The sequence below is a fragment of the Nycticebus coucang genome, chromosome 13 (assembly GCF_027406575.1).
Source record: "Nycticebus coucang isolate mNycCou1 chromosome 13, mNycCou1.pri, whole genome shotgun sequence".
Classification (NCBI taxonomy): domain Eukaryota; kingdom Metazoa; phylum Chordata; class Mammalia; order Primates; family Lorisidae; genus Nycticebus; species Nycticebus coucang.
The window spans coordinates 41082088-41109876 of record NC_069792.1 but is presented as its reverse complement, the minus strand read 5'-3'; the positions used below and the strand labels follow the sequence as shown (position 1 = coordinate 41109876).

Here is a 27789-nt window from a genome sequence, read left to right as displayed (position 1 = left end):
GAGACCTAGTAATTTTTAATATTTTAGTGATTTTCTTTCCTGTATTCTCCTAATTATCTAATTTTATCTCATAAAAATTAATCTTAATTTTATTTCTCTAATGATAATTATAACAGTGTGTACAAGTATATATTTTTCACTTTACGTCTTACTTTTCGATCATTATTTATATTTATCATCATCACTGTACTTGAAATTATTGTTTTGAATTTTGGCCAGCAGGAAAGGCCTTTTCAACCACAAATTACATAGCTCTTCCTCTGCCTTGTCAGGTTTTTATACATAGAGCAATCCGTACACACATGCCATTTGGTATCAACTAACTTTTATTTCTATGTATAGGTACATAATAAATATATATTCTTAATAGAGAATGGGGTATTGTTATTTTTTTAACTAGATTATGATAGCAAAAAGTAAAATAAACTTGTACCTTATTTTGAAGATGTTTTCATCATTTACTTTAGAAAGTTGTATAGAAAGGGAAAACTGTAATAATTTAACTCAATATATTATGTAGCAATTAAAATTATAATTATGGGGCGGCGCCTGTGGCTCAGTGAGTAGGGCGCCGGCCCCATATGCCGAGGGTGGCGGTTCAAACCCAGCCCCGGCCAAACTGCAACAAAAAAATAGCCGGGCGAGGCTGAGGCAAGAGAATCGCGTAAGCCCAAGAGTTAGAGGTTGCTGTGAGCCGTGTGACGCCACGCCACTCTACCCGAGGGCGGTACAGTGAGATTCTGTCTCTACAAAAAAAAAAAAAAAAAATTATAATTATGAATACAATTAAATATAATATATTTATAATTCAAGCTTTGTAATTATTATTAAATATGTACATGAAAATTTGAGGTGTTGGGTTGATTGACATTTTTCTTTAGAAGGTATTTTAATTTTCTTATGGCTTTATTTTTCTAATTTAAAAGCTAGTGTTATGTACTAGAACATATTACTATCCTAGGGCTAAAATATTCATTTGGGAAAAAAAAATATTCCTTTTTTGTGACTATTAGGAAGTAGCATTTTTTTTTCTCTGATGCCCTCAAAAGATTCTTACTTATGAGAACAAATTTAACCTTTGTATCTTTGACATGGTTGCTCCTATGACAGTGTAAAAATTTATATATTTGCTGGCAGGATGCCCATAGCTCAGTGGTTAGGGTGCCAGCCATGCAGCTTGTATGTTCGAACCTGCCCCGGGGTATGGCTCAGTCGGTAAGGCGCCAGCCCCATATACCGAGGGTGGTGGGTTCAAACCCGGCCTCGGCCAAACTGCAACCAAAATATGGCCGGGCGCCTGTAGTCCCAGCTGCTCGGGAGGCTGAGGCAAGAGAATCGCTTAAGCCCAGGAGCTGGAGGTTGCTGTGAGCTGTGTGAGGCCACGGCACTCTACCGAGGGCCATAAAGTGAGACTCTGTCTCTACAAAAAATAAAATAAAAAAGCTGCCCGGAGCAGCGCTCCCCATGCTGTCTGCACGCCTGGCGCCCACGCTGCTCAGTCCCTTCCTGCGGCGATCCGCTCCCACTGTAGGGCGCCATGGCCTCTGGGAGACGCTCCTGGGGAGGCGGTGCGCGGCCGCCGCCTCCTCCGGGCCCGCGTCGGACCTGGGCCCTGAGCCTCCTCATGGCCTCACGGAGGCTGAGAGTTATGAAGGAAGCCCTAACATGCAGGAGCGGTTTCTGTTCCCCGAGTACGTCCTGGAGCCTGAGCCCGCGCCCACCCGGAAAGAGCTGCTGGAACAACTGCAGCAGCAGCACCAGGAGAGGGAGCAACCCAGGCGGACGCAGAAGCCACGGGTCGGCCGCCGGGCGCACCCTGTCGTGGGGCACCCGGACCCGGCGGTGCCGCCCAGCGGCCAGCACTGCTCGGGTTGCGGGGCAGAGCTGCACTGCCAGGACCCCGGCGTGCCCGGCTACCTGCCCAGCGAGAAGTTCCTGCGCGCGGCGCAAGCGGACGGCGGGCTGGCGCCGGCCGTGTGCCAGCGCTGCTGGCTCCTGGTGCTCCACCAGCGCGCCCTGCGCCTGCAGGGGAGCCGCGAACAGTACTCTGAGCTGGTGAGCACCGCGCTGCGGCGGCCCGGGCCCGCCCTGGTGCTCTACATGGTGGACCTGCTCCACCTGCCCGACGCCCTGCTGCCCGACCTGCCGGCACTGGTAGGCCCCAAGCAGCTGATCGTGCTGGGGAACAAAGTGGACCTGCTGCCCCAGGACGCCCCCGGCTACCGGCAGCGGCTCCGGGAGCGGCTGTGGAACGACTGTGCCCGCGCCGGACTTTTGCTGGCCCCTGGCCACGGAGGGCCACAGCTCCCCAGCCGGGACGGGCCGCAGGACAGAGAGGAGAATTCGAATCGGTCGGACAGGTCGTGCACGGTGGTCCGGGACGTGCGTCTCATCAGCGCCAAGACTGGCTATGGCATCGAAGAGTTAATCTCGGCACTTCAGCGCTCCTGGCGCTACCGTGGTGATGTCTACCTGGTAGGATCCACAAACGCTGGCAAGTCCACTCTCTTTAACACGCTCCTGAAGTCCGATTACTGCACCGCCAAGGGCGCCCAGGCCATCGACCGGGCCACCATCTCCTCTTGGCCAGGAACTACATTAAACCTTCTCAAGTTTCCTATTTGCAACCCAACTCCTTATAGAATGTTTGAAAGGCACAAAAGACTTAAAGAAGATGCAGCTAAAGCCCTAGAAGATCTTAGCGAGCAAGAACAACATCAACTTAATGTTTTGAAAAAGCATGGCTATGTAGTAGGGAGAGTTGGAAGAACATTCTTGGATTCAGAAGAACAGAAGGATGAAGATGCCTTTGAATTTGATGCTGATTCACTTGCCTTTGACATGGAAAATGAACCCGTTACAGTTGAACCTACATCCACCAAACAAGTAGTATTGACTGCACAAGATGTGAGAGATGCCCGCTGGTTTTATGACACGCCAGGAATTACAAAAGAAAATTGCATTTTAAATCTTCTAACAGAAGAAGAAGTAAAGATTGTTTTGCCAACAAATTTCATTGTTCCAAGAACTTTTGTGCTTAAACCAGGAATGGTTCTATTTTTGGGTGCTCTAGGCCGCATTGATTTCCTACAGGGAAACCAGTCAGCCCGGTTTACGGTTGTGGCTTCCAACCTCCTCCCCGTGCACATTACTTCCTTGGACAAGGCGGATAGTTTGTATGAGAAGCAGGCAGGTCACACGTTACTGCAGGTTCCAATGGGTGGAAAAGAAGGAATGGCAGACTTTCCTTCTCTTGTTGCTGAAGACATTATAGTAAAAGAAGGACTTGGGGAATCCGAAGCGGTTGCTGACATCAAGTTTTCCTCTGCAGGTTGGGTTGCAGTAACGCCTCGTGGGAAGGACAGATTGCATCTCCGAGGCTACACACCTCAAGGAACGGTTCTGACGGTCCGGCCCCCGCTCTTGCCGTATATCGTTAACATCAAAGGACAGCGCATCAAGAAAAGTGCGGCCTATAAAACCAAGAAGCCTCCTTCCCTCGTGTATAATCTGCAGAAGAAGAAAGGATAAATGTATGAGGCTGACTTTGTTCCTGCTGGATATTGACCATAACAAGACACATTGAAATTATATTAAATATGGGAGGCACCTGTGGCTCAAGGAGTAGGGCGCCAGCCCCATATGCCGTGGGTGGCGGGTTGAAGCCCGGCCCAGCCAAAACTGCAAAAAAAGAAATTATATTAAATATAGCCTATGGGCGGTGCCTGCGGCTCAAGGAGTAGGGTGCCAGTGCACATGCCGGAGGTGGCGGGTTCAAACCCAGCCATGGCCAAAAATTGCAAAAAAAAAAAAATAAAATAAATATAGCCTATAATAAAATTCCCCTGCTCCTACCCCATTTAAAGATCTTAACAGTTGACCTTTTTTTTTTTTTTTTGCAGTTTTTGGCCAGGGCTGAGCTTTGAACCTGCCACCTCTGGCATATGGGGCCGGCGCCCTGCTCACCCAACAATGACCTTTTTTTTTTTTTGTGGTTTTTGGCCGGGGCTGGGTTTGAACTCGCCACCTCCGGCATATGGGACCAGTGCCCTACTCCTTGAGCCACAGGCGCCGCCCAACAGTTGACCTTTTTAAACTACCCAGGACTGTGCCTATTCATAATGTACTGAGCTTGTAAATAGAGGTTATATATCTATTTCTTTTCTTCTCTTTTTTTTTTTTTTTTTTTTGAGACAGGAGTCTTGCTGTGTTGGTAGAGTGCTGTGGCGTCACAACTCACAGCAACCTCCAACTCTTGGGCTTGGGTGATTCTCTTGCCTCAGCCTCCCTAGTAGCTGGGACTGCGGACACCCACCACAACACCCAGCTATTTTCTTGTTGCAGTTTTCATTGTTGTTTAGCTGACCCGGGCCAGCCTTGAACCAGCCAGCCTCGGTGCATGTGGCTGGCACCATGACCACTGTGCTACAGGCGCAGAGCCCTTTCTTACAGGGTATGTTTACGGTATATATTTGTGACCCATTTATATAAAAAGAAAGCCTGATATATTCAAGTTTTTCCCACTGCTTTTTTTTTTTTTTTTTTTGAGACCAGATGTCATTTCTGTCATTTGGAGTCTGTAGTTGACAAGGCAAGTTAACAGTCACATGAAAAAATAATACACTGGCTTATAAGTAAAAGTGAATAATCATCCGTGGACACAACTGGTAGAACATTCTGCGCCTTCCATCTCTAGGTCTAAGGTAACGGTTTTCCAAGTCCTCATCCTTTCCCAGCAAGTGTGAAGAAGGGGAAAGAGTGGAGAGCAAGCAGCTTCCCTATTTAAAGGAAGGGGAAAAGCTGGATGTTACACACATTGGTTTACACAGTCTGTTGATAAACGTCATGGAAACTGGGAAGTGAAGGAGGAAATGGGCACTGTTTCAGATTTTTACTGACAAGTGGAGAATAGATATTGAGAACAAGTAGAACTTCACCTAACACAATTTAACAGTGTCTAAGAATCTTTCATAAAGATGTGTGTTCCTGGGCGGCGCCTGTGGCTCAGTGAGTAGGGCGCCGGCCCCATATGCCGAGGGTGGCAGGTTCAAACCCAGCCCCGGCCAAACTGCAACAAAAAAAAGGCCGGGTGTTGTGGCGGGCGCCTGTAGTCCCGGCTGTTCGGGAGGCTGAGGTAAGAGAATCGCCTGGGCCCAGGAGTTGGAGGTTGCTGTGAGCCGTGTGATGCCATGGCATCCTACCCGGGGGCGGTACAGTGAGACTCTGTCTCTCCAAAAAAAAAAAAAAGAAGAAGAAGAAGATGTGTGTTCCTAGTATCTGGAGTCTATTCCACAATCAGGAGAGCACTTACTACCCATGTTATTAACATTGGCCTGTCTGTACCTGTACAACATGTATCGATCAGACGGCTTTACTTTTGGTTATTCCTAGGTGAGTTTTACTACAGCTGTGTAGAAACAATCGGCGCGTCTCAGATCCTAACACTGAGATAAATGCTGGTGGGTTAAGCTGGGCTGAAATGCAGTTAGATCCGTGAGTGTCTTGATGGACCTGTGTTCTCTCCCGACATGTGGAAGCCCTGTGTACTTCACACCCTCCTTTTCTGCTAAGTTTCCTTACACTAAATATGACAAGTTTTTTAAGATGCAACTTACAACTTTGAAAATCTCACTTTCATAGTGTTTCAAAGGGTAGTATAGTACTAGTGGTATGTTGGGGGAGATGTTCTTCGTGTGTAAAACCGTTTCAGCGTGGATGGCATCCCTCATCCCCAGACACTGGACGCCAGTAGCAACTCCCTCTGCCCATCGGTCATTAAAACTGAAACGTAGCCCCAAGGTTTCCAACTGCACCTCTAGAGGGCAGTAGTTCCCAAGTTGAGAAAATCGATCGGCGTTTTTTAGGTTTCACTGGCAGGTTTTTTGGAGGGAATGAAATACCATTAATTTTACTACAAGTTAAAATTGCGCTCCAAGCACAATGGCTCATGCCTGTAATCCCAGCATTTTGAGAGGCCAAGACAGGAGGATCACTTGAGGCCAGGAGTTGAGACCAGCATAGACAAAGTAGCAGAGACCCTGTCTCCACAAAAATTTTAAAAACTTGGGTGGCGCCGGTGGCTCAGTAAGTAGGGCGCCAGCCCCATATGCTGAGGGTGGCAGGTTTGAACCCGGCCCCAGCCAAACTGCAAGAAAAAAATAGCTGGGCGTTGTGGCGGGTGCCCGTAGTCCCAGCTACTCGGGAGGCTCAGGCAAGAGGATCACCTAAGCCCAGGAGCTGGAGGTTGCTGTGAGCTGTGATGCCACCGCACTCTACCAAGGGTGACACTTTCAAAACTTAGCCAGGTATGGTAGTATGCACATGTAGCCCCGGCTCCTTCAGAAGTTGAGGCAAGAGGATCTCCTGAGCCCAGGAGTTGCAAGTCACAGTGAGCCATGATCACACCACTGCACTCCGGCCTGGGAGACAGAACAGGACCCTGTCTTTCCAAAAAAAATTGTAGTCTTTATCTTTCTATTTGTAGTTGAAAACAAGAATTCACAGTTCAGAGCTTAGGCCTGAATCTTTTTTTTTTTTTTTCCCCTTAAATAGAGACAGGGTCTCACTTGTGGCCCAAGCTAGAGTGCAGTAGTGCAGTCATAGCTAACTGTGACCCTGAACTCTTGGGATAAAGCAACGTTCCCACCTCTGCGGCAGCGGGGGCTACAGACACACACCAGCACACCCAGCCTGAATCTACTGAGATAGCATTGTTTTTAATTTCTGGAGAAGTGGCGGCGCCTGTGGCTCAGTGAGTAGGGCCCCGGCCCCATATGCCGAGGGTGGCGGTTCAAACCCAGCCCCGACCAAACTAACAAAAAAATAGCCGGGCGTTGTGGCGGACGCCTGTAGTCCCAGCTGCTCGGGAGGCTGAGGCAAGAGAATCGCGTAAGCCCAATAGTTAGAGGTTGCTGTGAGCCGTGAGATGCCACGGCACCCTACCCGAGGGCGGTAGAGTGAGACTCTGTCTCTACAAAAAAAATATATATATATAATTTCTGGGGAAGTAAAATAACTTACAGAAATGTATTTTAGAGAAGAAAACAAAATAAATAAATAAATAAAAAATAGCCGGGCATTGAGGCGGGCATCTGTTTGAGCCCAAGAGTTTGAGGTTTCTGTGAGCTATGATGCCACGGTACTCTACCGAGGGTGACATAGTGAGACTCTGTCTCAAAAAAATAAATAAATAAATAAATAATACAAAGATATATATATTTTTACACTTGGTGAAAAAAAAACAATAATCTGGGAAAACATTTGTAACAAGGCATAAGAAGAAATAACATTTATGTAAAAAGCTCATACAGATGAGTTTCATGTTTTTTTTTTTTTTTTCCCTTTTCTTTTTTTTTGAGACAGAGTCTCAGTTTCGCCCTCGGTAGAGTGCCATGAAGTGACAGCTCACAGGAACCTCAAACTCTCGGGCTTAAGCGATTCTCTTGCCTCAGCCTCCCAAGTAGCTGGGACTAAGGCACCCACCACAACGTGCAGCTGTTTTTTGGTTGTAATTGTCATTGTTGTGTAGCAGGCCTGGGCCAGGCTCAAACCCACCAGCCTCAGCGTACATGGCTGGCGCCCTACTCACTGAGCTACAGGTGCTGAGCCAGATGAGTTTTTAAATAGGCTTCTTAATACCCCCGGTACTTAAAAGGAAAAGGGGCACGACCGAGGACTGCTAGGAAAAACATAGATGGGAAAATGTTCAACCGTGATGCTAATAACCAAGGAAATTTTTGAAGGAGTGCTCGCTTTGGCAGCACATATACTAAAATTGGAAATTTTGAAGGAGTGTTTTGTATTTTTCCATCAATTGAGCAAAAACGTAAAGTATTTGACATACTGCCAGACTGATAAGGGTAAGGTACAACAAACACCCTGAGGCATTATTTATGTCATAATTTTTTGAAATTCTTGTGGAAAGCAATTCAGCAACATGTATCAAATAGAAACATATTCATGTCATGTAGGAGTGGATGCCAATGAAATCCTTCACACAGACAAAAAGAAAGATGTTCATTTCAGCGTGATCTGTTATAAAACCATTAGAACCTTAATATCAATCAGAAGGTATTTGTATATATTACACATTTTAAGTAACATTCGAAGGTAATATTTTAAACTAGGGAGAGGGGAATGATTCCATTTAGATTTAAAATTTGCTTCAATTTATTATCAAAATAGTTAATTCAAACACCAGGGCCAGGTTAAACAGTGACAGGTAAAGATTAGTGAGATAAATAGTTAACTACATTTAGATGTTTTTCTTCTTTAAAAACCCGCTCTTTGGACTATTTTGTTCTCTAATAACATGCAGAGATGTCAACATATTTCTAAACACATGTAGAGTGAAAAACACGCCAATCCCTCAGACATAGGAAACAGGATAACTAAGGCCATACCAATGGCACCCATTGTTAACTGCTCTGATGAACCCTAACTAAAAGCAAATTTCCATTTTTCTTCAATGCTGTGATAAGAGAAAAGAATGCTCACAAACAAACTTCCTCTAGTTAGCATTCCATTTCTTTGCTTTCCTTGCAGGAAAACTCAAGGAAGTTTTGTAAACTGTCTCCACCTGCTGTCCTCCTCTGGATCTCTTGCGAACCCCTCCGTCGCGGGCCCATCACACCACAGACTGCTCAGAGTTTAGCAGCCAATCTTCAACTTTCATCTTACTTGCACTAACAGCAACGTGAACAGAGTTAATTACCCCCCTGACTTTGGGAAACTACATTCTTGGTTTTCCTCCTGTCTCACAGACTGCCCTTTCTGTCTCTATTACCGGTTATTCCTTGACTTCACGATGCTGAAGTGTCCCAGGACTCAATCCTTGGATCACTTCTCTCATCTGTCCGTACTCACTCTCCAAGGAGACCAAGAGGGTGGAGAAAGCCTGGTGCCCTGGGATGAAATAATACTTTGTAATTAATCCAATAAGCCTGTGAGGATAAAGTAAGGATGCAACACCACAACTCTCCAATCCGTGGCAGACGTCATTAATCATTCAGGGCTTTTCTCAAACGGAGCTAAGCAGCCCTGGAATCCTTCTTTGTATGGAGTATTGTAGCCATTCACTTCCAGTGAACTGCTGGACTTGACATTCCAGATGAAGTCTATACCTGCCAACCCTGATATCGTTCAGTATTGCTCAGTGTTTCTCAAAATGTTCCCCATGCTCAAATAAATGTGAATATGGGGAGAAACTGAATAAATAAAGCTTACTAGCCTTAACATACTAATGTCCATCAAGACTCCGTTGGAACAAACTGGCTAACAAGTAGGGTGAACCAACAACAGAATGCCAGGAGGATATTAATCACGCTTGCAAGGGCACTTTCCTTCTGACTACCTCGTAGGTCCCTCCAAGAACTTATTGTCCCCTGGGAAGTATGGTCAACTGATTTTCTCCAAATGCATACTCTCCCCCAAAATAAGACCAGAAAAGTGACAATGACAAAACAGCAGAACCAACCAAAAATATGTGGATTAAAAACTCCTCAAGGCTCTACTAAAGCAATAAAAAGTTAGAGCAGCAATTAGTGAAGCATATGACAGTACTATCTTCACTGTAACCATGGTTATATATCATAGGCCTCCAATTAAACTGGTATAATTATGCATATCTGCATACTCTCAAAAAAGATCTTCCCAAAATTTAGTCAAAGGATGGTTTGAAACAAATTAAACCTACTGAGGATTTCCAGATGGTCCCAGGTTGATGTTCTGTGAGGTAGTGTGTAGCTGTTTGGATGGGGGAAAAAAACAACATTCTCAATGGAGCTTCAAAAATTATCAATGTTTAGAAATAAAACATACAGCACTGTACCGTGGATAACATGGGTATTGTCATATGATAGAAACCTAAGGCCTTAATAAGTATATAAACTTATTTGGAAACATATAATTGATATAAGCATAATTATTTTTATCACAATAACTTCTAGGAACAGTTGAAAGGAAAAAATGTAAGTAAGCCAGAAATCAACCTCAAAGTTGGCAAATGAATGAAATAACCTGGAGGAAGCTCCTTGGAAGAGGTGGGTATTGAAACCACAAATTTAAGGGGAAACATTTTATCAAAGAAAACTATTTAAAAATGGCTATTTTTCAAATTTTCAGATAGGTAATTAAAGATAGAAGATAGGATACTGATGATGATTGTAAATGCTGGATTTCAGTTTTAATTTGACGCTAGGTAAATATAGGCAAAGCAAATACAGACAGCAGTGCTCTTCCAATTCCAGCACTGTAGTAGCACCAAAATTTTAAAGGCTTTCTTCTTCGTTACACTTACAATATTATACATTCAACCTCTGATACTAATTTAGAAGCAGATCTTTCTGTACCTATTATGCCATAAAAAATTAATAAAAGTTTCTAGTTCATTAACAATTAGCCAGAAATTTGACTCAGAATCTCAAAAGATTAATCTAACAATCCTAGCAGACCAGTGTAGATGAATTCTGCTTCACATAAATTCACTTTGAAATTCTTTACACAAGAAAAAGGAGACGAAAAAAATTCTTTATACATTCAGAGAATTAACTCAGTTATAAATGTCTCAAATACATGCACTTTTACTAGTTCTCTATATAATTATACTTCATATAAGTTACAAATATAAAAAGCTTTATAAAACTCTTTATGCTTGGCTCCTGTAGCTCAGCGGCTAGGGCGCCAGCCTCATACACCAGAGCTGGTGAGTTTGAATCTAGCCTGGGCCTGGCAAACAACAACTCCAACCAAAAAATAGCCAGGCGTTGTGGCAGGCGCCTGTAGTCCCAGCTACTAGGGAGGCTGAGGCAAGAGAATCACTTAAGCCCAAGAGTTTGAGGTTGCTATGAGCTGTGATGCAACAGCACTCTACCAACGGTGACAAAAATACAAAAATAAAATAAAGATGATATCAAATTAAGGGTGAGATATAATTTATTAACAAAATTAACACTAATTGAGATCATAAGTTCCTTGACTTCTCTTGGCCTCTAGTTTTCCCTTTATACATAGAACAGTAGGTCCACATGCCTTCTAAGATATTGCAGTTGTATCTTCACTTAGTTATCTACTTAACAGTCCTTAACAGTTATAACTGTAAGTCAAAGTATGGCTCTTTCCTTTTATTAAAAAGATTCTTTTTTTTTTTTTTTGACAGAGTCTCACTACGCTGCCTGAGCTAGAAAGCAGTGGTATTATCATAGCTCAATGAAGACTCCGAGGCTGTAGTGATCTTCCTGCCTCAGCCTTTACAAGTAGCTGGGACCACAGGTACATGCCACCATGCCCAGCAAAGTTTTCTGTTTTTTGTAGATACAAGGTCTTGCTATGTTGCTTGGGCTATACTTGAACACTGGCCTCAAGAACCAATCCTCACAGCTTGGCCTTCTAAAGTGCTAGGATTACAAGCATGAGCCAGTGTACCAGTCTTTAAAGATTCTTTTTATCAGTATTTTAAAACTTTTAGAGAGTCTAGTCAAGTTTCAGGCATTATGAATGAAAAAGGTAAGAAAAATAAAATCTAAAGCCAACAGTGGCCAGGCACAGTGGTTCATGCCATTAATATTAGCACTTTGAGAGGCCAAGGCAGGAGGACTGCTTGAGGTCAGAAATTCAAGACCAGTTTGAGCAAGAGCAAGACTCCTGTCTCTGCAAAAAAAAAAAGGAAAGAAAGAAAAGAAAAAAGAAAAATTAGCTGAGTGTGGTTCTCAGAGGCTGAGGCAGAAGGATTGCTTGAGACCAGAAGTCTGAGGATACAGTGAACTATGATGATGTCACTGCACTCTAAGAGCCTGGACAATAGACTGAGACCCTGTCTCTAAATACTAAATTAAACAGGCCGGGCAGAGTGGGTCATGACTGTAATCTCAGCACTCTAGGAGGCCGAGGCAGGTGGATTGTCTGAGCTCACAGGTTTGAGACTAGCCTGAGCAAGAGTGAGACCCCATCTCTAAAAAGGAATAGCAGGAAGTTGCTGTAAGCTATGATGCCATGGCACTCTACCAAGGGTGACAAAGTAAGACTTTGTCACAAAATCAAAACACCAAAAATCTAAAATAAATAAATAAATAAGTCAACAGGGACAGAACAGCAGCCAGAACCCAGGAATCTCTCAGTTTAGCTAATTCTGCAAAGCCAGCTGTCTCCTATAGCAATGCAAGACATTCTTCAAAGAACCTAAACCTACAAATTCTCACATTGGTACCAAGCAAAAAGTGGAAAAATCAGTTATATATATTTTAGTCTTTAGGATATTATTTTAAGTCTTTTTCAATTAAAAATATATACTCAGAAAATATAGAAAAGTATGAGAAAAATATTTAAAATTCATAACCTCACTAACACAATATTTTGCAAATATGTAAGTAAATTCATATAGTCCTTTCTTGCCTTTTAAAAACTAATTCACAATGTGTGACTATGCATATAAAATTTGATATATTGATTTCACGTGTTTTCACTTGTGTCAAAGTTTAAAATATTACCTTCGAATGTTACTTAAAATGTGTAATATATACAAATACCTTCTGATTGATATTAAGGTTCTAATGGTTTTATAACAGATCACGCTGAAATGAACATCTTTGTTTGTGTCTGTGTGAAGGATTTCATTGGCATCCACTCCTACATGACATGAATATGTTTATGTTTGATTCATGTTGCTGAATTGCTTTCCACAAGAATTTCAAAAAATTATGACATAAATAATGCCTCAGGGTGTTTGTTGTACCTTACCCTTATCAGTCTGGCAGTATGTCAAATACTTTACGTTTTTGCTCAATTGATGGAAAAATACAAAACACTCCTTCAAAATTTCCAATTTTAGTATATGTGCTGCCAAAGCGAGCACTCCTTCAAAAATTTCCTTGGTTATTAGCATCACGGTTGAACATTTTCCCATCTATGTTTTTCCTAGCAGTCCTCGGTCGTGCCCCTTTTCCTTTTAAGTACCGGGGGTATTAAGAAGCCTATTTAAAAACTCATCTGGCTCAGCACCTGTAGCTCAGTGAGTAGGGCGCCAGCCATGTACGCTGAGGCTGGTGGGTTTGAGCCTGGCCCAGGCCTGCTACACAACAATGACAATTACAACCAAAAAACAGCTGCACGTTGTGGTGGGTGCCTTAGCCCCATCTACTTGGGAAGCTGAGGCAAGAGAATCGCTTAAGCCCGAGAGTTTGAGGTTCCTGTGAGCTGTCACTTCATGGCACTCTACCAAGGGCGAAACTGAGACTCTGTCTCAAAAAAAAAAGAAAAGGAAAAAAAAAAAAAAAACATAAAACTCATCTGTATGAGCTTTTTACATAAATGTTATTTCTTCTTATGCCTTGTTACAAATGTTTTCCCAGATTATTGTTTTTTTCGCCAAGTGTAAAAATATATATATCTTTGTATTATTTATTTATTTTTTTTTTTTTGAGACAGAGTCTCACTATGTCACCCTCGGTAGAGTACCGTGGCATCATAGCTCACAGAAACCTCAAACTCTTGGGCTCAAACAGATGCCCGCCTCAATGCCCGGCTATTTTTTATTTATTTATTTATTTTTTTGTTTTCCTCTCTAAAATATATTTCTGTAAGTTATTTTACTTCTCCAGAAATTATATATATATATATATTTCTGTAGAGACAGAGTCTCACTGTACTGCCCTCAGGTAGGGTGCGTGGCATCACACGGCTCACAGCAACCTCTAACTCTTGGGCTTACGAGATTCTCTTGCCTCAGCCTCCCGAGCAGCTGGGACTACAGGCGTCCGCCGCAACGCCCGGCTATTTTTTTGTTAGTTTGGTCGGGGCTGGGTTTGAACCCGCCACCCTCGGCGTATGGGGCCGGCGCCCTACTCACTGAGCCACAGGCGCCGCCACTTCTCCAGAAATTAAAAACAATGCTATCTCAGTAGATTCAGGCTGGGTGTGCTGGTGTGTGTCTGTAGCCCCCGCTGCCGCAGAGGTGGGAACGTTGCTTTATCCCAAGAGTTCAGGGTCACGGTTAGCCATGACTGCACTATTGCACTCTAGCTTGGGCCACAAGTGAGACCCTGTCTCTATTTAAGGGGAAAAAAAAAAAAGATTCAGGACTAAGCTCTGAACTGTGAATTCTTGTTTTCAACTACAAATAGAAAGATAAAGACTACAATTTTTTTTGGAAAGACAGGGTCCTGTTCTGTCTCCCAGGCTGGAGTGCAGTGCTGTGATCATGGCTCACTGTGACTTGCAACTCCTGGGCTCAGGAGATCCTCTTGCCTCAACTTCTGAAGGAGCCGGGGCTACATGTGCATACTACCATACCTGGCTAAGTTTTGAAAGTGTCACCCTTGGTAGCGTGCGGTGGCATCACAGCTCACAGCAACCTCCAGCTCCTGGGCTTAGGTGATCCTCTTGCCTGAGCCTCTCGAGTAGCTGGGACTACGGGCACCCGCCACAACGCCCAGCTATTTTTTTCTTGCAGTTTGGCTGGGGCCGGGTTCAAACCTGCCACCCTCAGCATATGGGGCTGGCGCCCTACTCACTGAGCCACCGGCACCACCCAAGTTTTTAAAATTTTTGTGGAGACACTGTCTCTGCTACTTTGTCTATGCTGGTCTCAACTCCTGGCCTCAAGTGATCCTCCTGTCTTGGCCTCTCAAAATGCTGGGATTACAGGCATGAGCCATTGTGCTTGGAGCGCAATTTTAACTTGTAGTAAAATTAATGGTATTTCATTCCCTCCAAAAAACCTGCCAGTGAAACCTAAAAAACGCCGATCGATTTTCTCAACTTGGGAACTACTGCCCTCTAGAGGTGCAGTTGGAAACCTTGGGGCTACGTTTCAGTTTTAATGACCGATGGGCAGAGGGAGTTGCTACTGGCGTCCAGTGTCTGGGGATGAGGGATGCCATCCACGCTGAAACGGTTTTACACACGAAGAACATCTCCCCCAACATACCACTAGTACTATACTACCCTTTGAAACACTATGAAAGTGAGATTTTCAAAGTTGTAAGTTGCATCTTAAAAAACTTGTCATATTTAGTGTAAGGAGACTTAGCAGAAAAGGAGGGTGTGAAGTACACAGGGCTTCCACATGTCGGGAGAGAACACAGGTCCATCAAGACACTCACGGATCTAACTGCATTTCAGCCCAGCTTAACCCACCAGCATTTATCTCAGTGTTAGGATCTGAGACGCGCGGATTGTTTCTACACAGCTGTAGTAAAACTCACCTAGGAATAATCAAAAGTAAAGCCGTCTGATCGATACATGTTGTACAGGTACAGACAGGCCAATCTTAATAACATGGGTAGTTAAGTGCTCTCCTGATTGTGGAATAGACTCCAGATACTAGGAACACACATCTTCTTCTTCTTTTTTTCTTTTTTGGAGAGACAGAGTCTCACTGTACCGCCCCCGGGTAGGATGCCATAGCGTCACACGGCTCACAGCAACCTCCAACTCCTGGGCCCAGGCGATTCTCTTGCCTCAGCCTCCCGAACAGCCGGGACTACAGGCGCCCGACACAACACCCGGCCTTATTTTTGTTGCAGTTTGGCCGGGGCTGGGTTTGAACCTGCCACCCTAGGCATATGGGGCCGGCGCCCTACTCACTGAGCCACAGGCGCCGCCCAGGAACACACATCTTTATGAAAGATTCTTAGACACTGTTAAATTGTGTTAGGTGAAGTTCTACTTGTTCTCAATATCTATTCTCCACTTGTCAGTAAAAATCTGAAACAGTGCCCATTTCCTCCTTCACTTCCCAGTTTCATTGGGGGGGAGGGTGTGGCCACATGACGTTTATCAACAGACTGTGTAAACCAATGTGTGTAACATCCAGCTTTTCCCCTTCCTTTAAATAGGGAAGCTGCTTGCTCTCCACTCTTTCCCCTTCTTCACACTTGCTGGGAAAGGATGAGGACTTGGAAAACCGTTACCTTAGACCTAGAGATGGAAGGCGCAGAATGTTCTACCAGTTGTGTCCACGGATGACTATTCACTTTTACTTATAAGCCAGTGTATTATTTTTTCATGTGACTGTTAACTTGCCTTGTCAACTACAGACTCCAAATGACAGAAATGACATCTGGTCTCAAAAAAAAAAAAAGCAGTGGGAGAAATTTGAATATATCAGGCTTTCTTTTTATATAAATGGGTCACAAATATATACCGTAAACATACCCTGTAAGAAAGGGCTCTGCGCCTGTAGCACAGTGGTCATGGTGCCAGCCACATGCACCGAGGCTGGCTGGTTCAAGGCTGGCCCGGGTCAGCTAAACAACAATGAAAACTGCAACAAGAAAATAGCTGGGTGTTGTGGTGGGTGTCCGCAGTCCCAGCTACTAGGGAGGCTGAGGCAAGAGAATCACCCAAGCCCAAGAGTTGGAGGTTGCTGTGAGTTGTGACGTCACAGCACTCTACCAACACAGCAAGACTCCTGTCTCCAAAAAAAAAAAAAAAAAAAGAGAAGAAAAGAAATAGATACATAACCTCTATTTACAAGCTCAGTACATTATGAATAGGCACAGTCCTGGTTAGTTTAAAAAGGTCAACTGTTGGGCGGCGCCTGTGGCTCAAGGAGTAGGGCACTGGTCCCATATGCCGGAGGTGGCGAGTTCAAACCCAGCCCCGGCCAAAAACCACAAAAAAAAAAAAAAAAGGTCATTGTTGGGTGAGCAGGGCGCCGGCCCCATATGCCAGAGGTGGCAGGTTCAAAGCTCAGCCCTGACCAAAAACAGCAAAAAAAAAAAAAAAAAAGGTCAACTGTTAAGATCTTTAAATGGGGTAGGAGCAGGGGAATTTTATTATAGGCTATATTTATTTTATTTTTTTTTTTTTTTTGCAATTTTTGGCCATGGCTGGGTTTGAACCCGCCACCTCCGGCATGTGCACTGGCACCCTACTCCTTGAGCCGCAGGCACCGCCCATAGGCTATATTTAATATAATTTCTTTTTTTGCAGTTTTGGCTGGGCCGGGCTTCAACCCGCCACCCACGGCATATGGGGCTGGCGCCCTACTCCTTGAGCCACAGGTGCCTCCCATATTTAATATAATTTCAATGTGTCTTGTTATGGTCAATATCCAGCAGGAACAAAGTCAGCCTCATACATTTATCCTTTCTTCTTCTGCAGATTATACACGAGGGAAGGAGGCTTCTTGGTTTTATAGGCCGCACTTTTCTTGATGCGCTGTCCTTTGATGTTAACGATATACGGCAAGAGCGGGGGCCGGACCGTCAGAACCGTTCCTTGAGGTGTGTAGCCTCGGAGATGCAATCTGTCCTTCCCACGAGGCGTTACTGCAACCCAACCTGCAGAGGAAAACTTGATGTCAGCAACCGCTTCGGATTCCCCAAGTCCTTCTTTTACTATAATGTCTTCAGCAACAAGAGAAGGAAAGTCTGCCATTCCTTCTTTTCCACCCATTGGAACCTGCAGTAACGTGTGACCTGCCTGCTTCTCATACAAACTATCCGCCTTGTCCAAGGAAGTAATGTGCACGGGGAGGAGGTTGGAAGCCACAACCGTAAACCGGGCTGACTGGTTTCCCTGTAGGAAATCAATGCGGCCTAGAGCACCCAAAAATAGAACCATTCCTGGTTTAAGCACAAAAGTTCTTGGAACAATGAAATTTGTTGGCAAAACAATCTTTACTTCTTCTTCTGTTAGAAGATTTAAAATGCAATTTTCTTTTGTAATTCCTGGCGTGTCATAAAACCAGCGGGCATCTCTCACATCTTGTGCAGTCAATACTACTTGTTTGGTGGATGTAGGTTCAACTGTAACGGGTTCATTTTCCATGTCAAAGGCAAGTGAATCAGCATCAAATTCAAAGGCATCTTCATCCTTCTGTTCTTCTGAATCCAAGAATGTTCTTCCAACTCTCCCTACTACATAGCCATGCTTTTTCAAAACATTAAGTTGATGTTGTTCTTGCTCGCTAAGATCTTCTAGGGCTTTAGCTGCATCTTCTTTAAGTCTTTTGTGCCTTTCAAACATTCTATAAGGAGTTGGGTTGCAAATAGGAAACTTGAGAAGGTTTAATGTAGTTCCTGGCCAAGAGGAGATGGTGGCCCGGTCGATGGCCTGGGCGCCCTTGGCGGTGCAGTAATCGGACTTCAGGAGCGTGTTAAAGAGAGTGGACTTGCCAGCGTTTGTGGATCCTACTAGGTAGACATCACCACGGTAGCGCCAGGAGCGCTGAAGTGCCGAGATTAACTCTTCGATGCCATAGCCAGTCTTGGCGCTGATGAGACGCACGTCCCGGACCACCGTGCACGACCTGTCCGACCGATTCGAATTCTCCTCTCTGTCCTGCGGCCGGTCCCGGCTGGGGAGCTGTGGCCCTCCGTGGCCAGGGGCCAGCAAAAGTCCGGCGCGGGCCAGTCGTTCCACAGCCGCTCCCGGAGCCGCTGCCGTTAGCCAGGGGCGTCCTGGGGCAGCAGGTCCACTTTGTTCCCCAGCACGATCAGCTGCTTGGGGCCTACCAGTGCCGGCAGGTCGGGCAGCAGGGCGTCGGGCAGGTGGAGCAGGTCCACCATGTAGAGCACCAGGGCGGGCCCGGGCCGCCGCAGCGCGGTACTCACCAGCTCAGAGTACTGTTCGCGGCTCCCCTGCAGGCGCAGGGCGCGCTGGTGGTGCACCAGGACCAGCAGCGCTGGCCCACGGCCGGCGCCAGCCCGCCGTCCGCCTGCGCCGCGCGCAGGAACTTCTCGCTGGGCAGGTAGCCGGGCACGCCGGGGTCCTGGCAGTGCAGCTCTGCCCCGCAACCCGAGCAGTGCTGGCCGCTGGGCGGCACCGCCGGGTCCGGGTGCCCCACGACAGGGTGCGCCCGGCGGCCGACCCGTGGCTTCTGCGTCCGCCTGGGTTGCTCCCTCTCCTGGTGCTGCTGCTGCAGTTGTTCCAGCAGCTCTTTCCGGGTGGGCGCGGGCTCAGGCTCCAGGACGTACTCGGGGAACAGAAACCGCTCCTGCATGTTAGGGCTTCCTTCATAACTCTCAGCCTCCGTGAGGCCATGAGGAGGCTCAGGGCCCAGGTCCGACGCGGGCCCGGAGGAGGCGGCGGCCGCGCACCGCCTCCCCAGGAGCGTCTCCCAGAGGCCATGGCGCCCTACAGTGGGAGCGGATCGCCGCAGGAAGGGACTGAGCAGCGTGGGCGCCAGGCGTGCAGACAGCATGGGGAGCGCTGCTCCGGGCAGCTTTTTTATTTTATTTTTTGTAGAGACAGAGTCTCACTTTATGGCCCTCGGTAGAGTGCCGTGGCCTCACACAGCTCACAGCAACCTCCAACTCCTGGGCTTAAGCGATTCTCTTGCCTCAGCCTCCCGAGCAGCTGGGACTACAGGCGCCCGGCCATATTTTGGTTGCAGTTTGGCCGAGGCCGGGTTTGAACCCACCACCCTCGGTATATGGGGCTGGCGCCTTACCGACTGAGCCATACCCCGGGGCAGGTTCGAACATACAAGCCGCATGGCTGGCACCCTAACCACTGAGCTATGGGCATCCTGCCAGCAAATATATAAATTTTTACACTGTCATAGGAGCAACCATGTCAAAGATACAAAGGTTAAATTTGTTCTCATAAGTAAGAATCTTTTGAGGGCATCAGAGAAAAAAAAAATGCTACTTCCTAATAGTCACAAAAAAGGAATATTTTTTTTTCCCAAATGAATATTTTAGCCCTAGGATAGTAATATGTTCTAGTACATAACATTAGCTTTTAAATTAGAAAAATAAAGCCATAAGAAAATTAAAATACATTCTGAAGAAAAATGTAAATCAACCCAACACCTCAAATTTTCATGTATATATTTAATAATAATTACAAAGCTTGAATTATAAATATATTATATTTAATTATATTCATAGTTATAATTTTTTTTTTTTTTTTTGTAGAGACAGAATCGCACTGTACCGCCCTCGGGTAGAGTGGCGTGGCGTCACACGGCTCAGAGCAACCTCTAACTCTTGGGCTTAAGCGATTCTCTTGCCTCAGCGTCCCGAGCAGCTGGGACTACAGGCGCCCGCCACAACGCCCGGCTATTTTTTTTGTTGCAGTTTGGCCGGGGCTGGGTTTGAACCCGCCACCCTCGGTATATGGGGCTGGCGCCCTACTCACTGAGCCACAGGCGCCGCCCCATAATTATAATTTTAATTGCTACATAATATATTGAGTTAAATTATTACAGTTTTCCCTTTCTATACAACTTTCTAAAGTAAATGATGAAAACATCTTCAAAATAAGGTACAAGTTTATTTTACTTATTGCTATCATAATCTAGTTAAAAAAGATAACAATACCCCATTCTCTGTTAAGAATATATATTATGTACCTATACATAGAAATAAAAGTTGATGCCAAATGGCATGTGTGTACGGATTGCTCTATGTATAAAAACCTGACAAGGCAGAGGAAGAGCTATGTAATTTGTGGTTGAAAAGGCCTTTCCTGCTGGCCAAAATTCAAAACAATAATTTCAAGTACAGTGATGATGATAAATATAAATAATGATCAAAAAGTAAGACGTAAAGTGAAAAATATATACTTGTACACACTGTTATAATTATCATTAGAGAAATAAAATTAAGATTAATTTTTATGAGATAAAATTAGATAATTAGGAGAATACAGGAAAGAAAATCACTAAAATATTAAAAATTACTAGGTCTCGGGAGGCAGGAGGGTACTTGGGGGGGGAACCTCACCTAATGTGCATAATGCAATGGTACATTTAAAAACTATTAAGAAAAGAGTATGGGTGGCACCTGTGGCTCAGTGAGTAGGGCGCCGGCTCCATATACCGAGGGTGGCGGGTTCAAACTCAGCCCCGGCCACACTGCAACAACAACAAAAAATAGCCGGGCGTTGTGGCGGGCGCCTGTAGTCCCAGCTGCTCGGGAGGCTGAGGCAAGAGAATAGCTTAAGCCCAGGAGTTGGAGGTTGCTGTGAGCCGTGTGACGCCACGGCACTCTGCCCGAGGGTGATACAGTGAGACTCTGTCTCTACAAAAAAAAAAAAAAAAAGAAAGAGTGTAATTGTGATGGACATATTAATCAGTTCAATGTAAACATTTCACATTGTATATCAAATCAGTTATCCTGCCATAATGCATCATAATTACAAAGGTATCATAAATGCATCAAGGTACACAGTTATGATTTAATAAAAACAAAAAAATTTTAAAAAGTAAAAAATAAATAAACAAATAAATTGAAAAAAATTACTAGGTCTGGGTGGCAAAAAATATGGGTAATACTTTATTAACTGCTATTTTCAAATTTTTCTTTAATTCACTTATACTACTTTTTATTACATAAATATTCATCCTATAAATTTTATATGAAATAGAGATCAGAAAAAAAAGTGATCAGTAAGTTGTACATGTTTGTCTTTATGTATTTTATTTAGCAGAAACCTACTATGGATGAAGTTACTTCATTTTAAGTATATGTTGCCCTAAAGTTGCCACTAATTTCAACTTTGGGGGAATGGTATTTTTTCTGTTAAAAAAAATTCCTCTTACTACCTTCTGAATGCTTCTTTCATCGTCATCTTCAGATGGATCTGACTGGTGTTTTGGACTGTCCATTGGAAGGAATGCTCTGACATCTGGACTAAAAACAAAAATGAACTTTATTATAACTTCAACAGCATTTCTACAGGTTTTCTGCCTTTTAAAATAGAAACCAATATAGAAATAACTATATTAGCACTGATAGTAAGAAAGCCAGCAAAATCTATTAACATTATAAAAGCAGTAAGAAAATTATTTTTTAAAAAAACAAGGAAACCAACAGACAAATGGGCAAAGGCATAAAGAGGTAGTTGATAGAGACAACGTAAATGACAAAGCAAAATTTATGAAGATGTTAACTTCACTAATAACCAAAAAATATAAATTAAAACAAGAAGGATATACCATTTTATATCTACTAACAGGCAAAAATTAGGAAGATAATACCGGGTTGGCGCCTGTGGGTCAGTGAGTAGGGTGCTGGCCCCTTATACTGAGGGTAGCGGGTTTGAACCCAGCCCCAGCAAAAAAATAGCCGGGTGTTGTGGCAGGATCCTGTAGTCCCAGCTACTTGGGAGGCTGAGGCAAGAGACTCGCCTAAGCCCAGGATATGGAGGTTGCTGTGAGCTGTAACACCACAGCTCTCTGCAACAGGCGACAAAGTAAGACTCTGCCTCTAAAAAAAAAAAAAAAAAAAAGGGAAAAAGAAAGCTAATACCAGAAGTTAGTAAGGACTTAGGGAAAGAGACACCCTCATGTATTGCTGGTGAGAAGATAGAACAAGACAACTTTTCTGTAAAGAAATCTGGCAATACTTGGTGAAACTGTGTATGCATTTTCTCTGGGCCCAGAAATTCCAGTTCTAGCGATTAAACCATACAAAAATTATGTGCAGGACCAGGCAAAGGCATGTAGTAACCGTGACATTCACTGCAGGATTCTCTACAGTAGGAATTTGAAGCAAAGTAGGCATCAGGGAAATCAACTATGGTAACAGACTACAGAGACTATGAGTCAGCAGCCAGAAACAAGGAACCGTAACACAGGATATATATATTTCCTTTCTATCTACATATATATATATAAATATGTGCGCACACAAAGCATCAGTAAGTCTAATTTTAACAAAGTTACATAGATACAGATATGCAAGCACATATATCCAAGATATTAACCTGGATGTCAACAGTGACGATGAGGAAATGGGTACGAAGATCAAGGCTGAGGAGAAAGACACAGCACCCACAGCACAGTGGTTCTGGCGCTGGCCACATGCACCAAGGGTGGAGGGTTTGAACTCGGCCCGGGCCAGCTAAACAACAATGACAACTGCAACAAAAAATAGCTGGGCATTGTGGCGGGTGCCTGTAGTCAAACCTACTTGGGAGGCTCAGGCAAGAGAATCACTTAAGCCCAAGAGTTTGAGGTTGCTGTGAGCTGTGACACCAAAGGACTCTACCAAGGGCAACATAGTGAGACTCTCTGTTGCCAATAAATAAATAAATACATAATAAAGAGAAAAAAATGGACTAAAATGAAAAATGGGCCACGTGTGGATTAGTGACAATTCTGAGGAATGATTCACTCTCTACACCTGGTACAATGTACATTCGTTGCAGGGAATTCAAAAGTTAAAAAATTACAAACAATATACATTCATTGCAGGGAATTCAAAAGATAAAAAATATTTTAAAAAAGGGAAGGGCTGGCTCGGGGCCTGTGGCTCAAGCGGCTAAGGCACCAGCCACATACACCTAAGCCGGAAGGTTCGAATCCAGCCTGGGCCTGCCAAACAACAATGATAGCTACAACCAAAAAATAGTCAGGCGCTGTGGCGGACACCTATAGTCTCAGCTACTTGGGAGGTAGAGGCAGGAGAATCTCTTGAGCCCAGGAGCTAGAGGTTGCTGTGAGATAACCAAAAATTAGCCAGGCATTGTGGTGGGTGCCTATAGTCCCAGCTACTTGGGAGGCAGAGGCAGGAGAATCGCTTGAGCCCAGGAGCTGGAGGTTGCTGTGAGCTGTGATGCCATGGCACTCTACCTAGGGTGACAGCTTGAGGCTCTGTCTCAAAAAATAAATAAATAAAATACAATAAAAATAAAAAGGGAAGGGCTGGCATGAATGTAAAATGGTACAGCTGCTGTGAAAAACAGTTTCATAGTTCCTTGAAAAGTTAAACAGTTACTGTATGACCCTACAATTCCACTCCTGGGCATATATCCAAGAGAAATAACAACACATGAGTATGTTCACACAAAAACTCACACAGGACTACTCAGAGCAGCATTATTTTTTGTTTGTTTGTTTGTTTTGGAATGAATGAATAAATGTGGGAGGATGCCATTTTCCACAGTGGTGCTGGAAAGGCTGGCACCTGTTTTCATTCCCTGACAGGAACCTGGGGAAGCCACCCTTAACAGTGGGGCAGGATTTAGGAGAGGAAAGGGAGGGGCCACATAAAGAGAACACACAAGGCTAGGGAAGGGCTTCTGTAATTGCCTTTAAATTCTTTTTGTTGGCTGTATCTGTTAAGTGTGATAAGAAATTATTAATCTTTGGACAATCTGGCCTTGAATACCTGAATGAACTCTTGTTAGTGGGTTCACTTAGGTCTCTTCACCTCCCTAAATGCTTCTTGAATGAATGCTGGCCGAAGCATGACAAGGCCCTATAAGACAGTCCATGTATCCTTCCGGTACATTTCTTGTGAATGATTCACAAGAAAGATCCCGGACTTTTACATTAAACTGACCAGAATTAAGTTGCTTGATGATAAATTCTATCTGGCGGGGCGGTGCCTGTGGCTCAAGGAGTAGGGCACCCGTCCCAAATGCCAGAGGTGGTGGGTTCAAACCCAGCCCCGGCCAAAAAAAAAAGAAAAATTCTATCTGGTGGATCATTTCAGCGTTGCCTTCTTTGCTGAAGCAGTGTAGGATGTCTTCCATCCCCATTGCTCTCACTTCCTCCTGGATGGATAGAATAGAAAGGATGCTGTACAGAGCTCCGTTCACATACGGCTGGATCTCGTGGCTTTTATGGCCAAGCAGATCTGAAAGGACTTTGAGCACGAGGCCTGCCACCTTGGCACACATGTTCTTCCCTGCACTCCAGAGGCAGAGGTTCATAAGCAAAGCCACTAAGTACTCCAGTGTGTAGTCAGACAGGCAATCAGAGTCCTTCAGAATATCAATCAGCCAGAAGATGAGACCATCTTGAAGCGATGCAGCGGGCGCCTGAGGCTGAACTTTTGCAAGGCCCCAAGGACATTCTCCTGGGTGATGACATCCTTGTCCTCCTTCAGCCTTCCCTCCAGCATCCACAGCACCATTTTGTTCTGAGCAAGGTAGAGGTGACCTTCAGCTAGTGACGCAAAAGCGTTGATGAGCCTGGCCATGTACTGCCGCACCACCTCACTCTTTGCGTGCAGCAAGTGAAGCACATTCCTCTGGTTGTGGGTATGACAGTCCAAGAGGTCGTTGCTGATGTAGGCCTGCAGAACCGCCTCCCTCTGCTCTCCAGGACGGGAGGTGCTCAAGCGCCAGCGCAGAGCCTGCAACAAGAAGGCTTTTAAACGATCACTCCCCCAAATCAAATCCTTCTTCAGTTTCTCATAAGCCAGGGAGGGCAGTAATGGGACATCTTTCAGTCTCACGGGTGCCAAGGAAGCTTGTAACATGCTGGAAGCCGTCCCAGGCCTTGTGAAGTCCACGCTATGAGCCAGGCTCTGCCACATCTGGTTGCTGAAGAGGCAGACACGGACACTCTGGAGGTACTCAGGAGTGATCATCTTGCCACTGACTGTGGCCTGAGAGAATCCGGCAGCTCTGCTGTGGCTCCAATGAGATTGTGGTAGTCTGCTTGGATCTTACTGTACGTCTCAGGTAGGTCACTGACCTAAGTTCAGCTCTGACCAGCTGCTGGTGGAGCTGCTGCAACATCTCTTTGTTACTTTGTCCATTCTCCTTATACACTGTTAAAAGCTTCAGCGTGTTGCTATCTTTAAATATTAAAGCTAGAAACTTTTCCAACTTCAACTTTAACTCCAGAGTCCAGGAATGCTGAAAGAGTTCTTTAAACGAAGGGTGTACCATAGGGTTGGGAAGAAAAGGAAGGGCATAGAAAGGAAGAAACTCGGTGGTCTGGCTCAGCGCTGCTCCTTTGGTCTCCAGGTAGGTTTTGAAGTAAGAAATCCTTTCCTCCAGCTCCTCTCTGTCCGGTCTCCCTACGGAATGTTTCAGAGGATAGATGGCAAAATGGATGTGAAGATAGAATTCCAACTTCTGGGCAAGGGCGTCACCATTTTGGATGAAACTGGGAATGTGTTCTTCCCATAAATTGAAGAACGCCTTCTGGTCTCCATTGTCAAATGCAGAGACAAGAGCCTTCTGAATTATCAATGATTTAGAGTCCTGTAAAGATCCACCTGCTGTTTTACATAACGGTTTTCCTTTTATTTTGCATTCTTTGGAAAATGTTTTCAAGGTATCTTCAAATTCAGCAAAATCTAAATACTCTTTCACTAGTTCGAGTATTTCAGATTCATGAGCCAGAATATCCCCCATATTGAACTGTTCCTGGTAATTCTCACAGGAAAAATGTCTGTACTTCGGCCGCGGACCAGCCTCCACCCTACAGCATTATTCATAATAGCTAAAAAGTGGAAACACCCCAAATATCCATCAGTGGATGAATGGATAAACAAAATGTGGTTTATGATCAAGTGATTCTCTTGCCTCAGCCTCCCAAGTAGCTGGGACTACAGGTGCCTGCCACAACACCCAGCCTTTTTTTTTTTTAGAGACAAGGTCTGGCTCTGACTCAGGACGGTTTCAAACACATGAGCTCAGGCAATCCATCCGACTCAGCCTCCCAGAGTGCTAGGACTACAGGCATGAGCCACCACACCCAGCCGAAAGGATCACATATTGTGATCCTTTTCTATTTGTTTATTTATTATTCTATTTGTTTCCATTTGATTTGACTATTTGATTTGATTCTATTTGTTTATTATTAGCCTTGCCAAAGCAAGGCCTCAAAAAATTGATTAAAATCTCAACTTGTTCCTCTCCACGGAAATCTTTTTTTTTTTGAGACAGAGTTTTACTCTGTCGCTCTGGGTAGAGTGGTGTCACAGCTCACAGCAACCTCAATCCCTTGGGCTTAAGCAATTCTCTTGCTTCAGCCTCCCAAACAGCTGGGACCACAGGTGCCTGCCACAATGCCCGACTATTTATTTTGTTGTTGTTGCAGTTGTCATGTTGATTTGAGCAGGCTCAGGCCAGTTTGAACCCACCAGCCTGGGTGTACGTGGCCCGTACTCTACCCACTGCGCTGCAGGTGCTGCCCATTCTCCACGGAAATCTTTAGTAAGATTTACCCACTCTGAAGAGAAACCAGACCGTACTGTATGATTTCACTTTATTTATTTAGTTTTTGAGGCAGAGTCTCAAGCTGTCACCCTGGGTAGAGTGCTGTGGCGTCACAGCTCACAGCAACCTCAAACTCTTGGGCTTAAGCGATTCTCTTGCCTCAGCCTCCCGAGTAGCTGGGACTACAGGCACCCGCCACAATGCCCAGCTATTTTTTGGTTGTAGTTACACTTGTCATCGTTGATTTTAGCAGGCTCAGGCCAGGTTCAAATTCGCCATCCTTGGTGTATGTGGCGGGTGCTGTACCCACTGAACTACGGGCACTGCCCGTATGATTTCATTTTTGATATACTCAGAATAGGCAAATCTATAGAGACAGGAATAGAATAGTGGTTTCAAAAGTTGGAAGAAGAGACAATTTGGAGATAGTTTCTTTTGTGGGGGGGATGAAAATGTCAGATTAGACTTGGAGTAATAGAATTAGATGCTGAAGATGGTTGTACAGCATTGTGAATATATTAAACACCACTGAATTGTATACTTTTAAATAGTTAAAATGTTGAATTCTATCTCAGTAAAAGGGGGGTGGGGTTTTTAATCTTACCACACACAAGCACTGTTACCATTTTAGCATGTTTTATTTCAGTCTTGTTCTCTGCATAATTAGGATCATGCTATATTTAAATTTTTATGTTTTTTACTTAAAAATTAATTATAAACATTTGCCAATGGTGTTAAAAAACTCTTGATAAACAGTAACTTTTGATAGATATATGATGTTCTATTATATGGGTACACCAAAAGTTACTGAATGAAAAAAATAAAAAGACATGTTACTGAATGATTCTTTTACTTTAGGATCTGTAGATGGCTTCCAACTTTTTACTATACAATTTCATTAGTATAAATAACACTGCAATTGACCATCTTTGTGCT

At 44.4% G+C, this 27789-nt stretch overlaps 1 protein-coding gene and 3 pseudogenes across 1 annotated transcript; 2 read left to right on the top strand and 2 right to left on the bottom strand.

The window, feature by feature from the left end:
• LOC128563707 (serine/threonine-protein kinase Sgk3-like) overlaps positions 1 to 27789 on the top strand; it is a 427955-nt pseudogene that overhangs the window by 39892 nt on the left and 360274 nt on the right.
• On the top strand, positions 1452 to 3687 carry LOC128563690 (nitric oxide-associated protein 1-like). Its single transcript, XM_053559124.1, has one exon. It carries the CDS (start codon positions 1465 to 1467, stop codon positions 3529 to 3531), a length of 2067 nt encoding a protein of 688 aa, XP_053415099.1. The 5' UTR covers positions 1452 to 1464; the 3' UTR covers positions 3532 to 3687.
• LOC128563691 (nitric oxide-associated protein 1-like) lies at positions 16906 to 19178 on the bottom strand (annotated as a pseudogene).
• LOC128563995 (lisH domain-containing protein ARMC9-like) lies at positions 24109 to 26046 on the bottom strand (annotated as a pseudogene).

Coding starts and splice junctions, on each gene's coding strand:
- LOC128563690 (XM_053559124.1), top strand. CDS start 1,465: ATGCTGTCTGCACGCCTGGCGCCCACGCTGCTCAGTCCCTTCCTGCGG.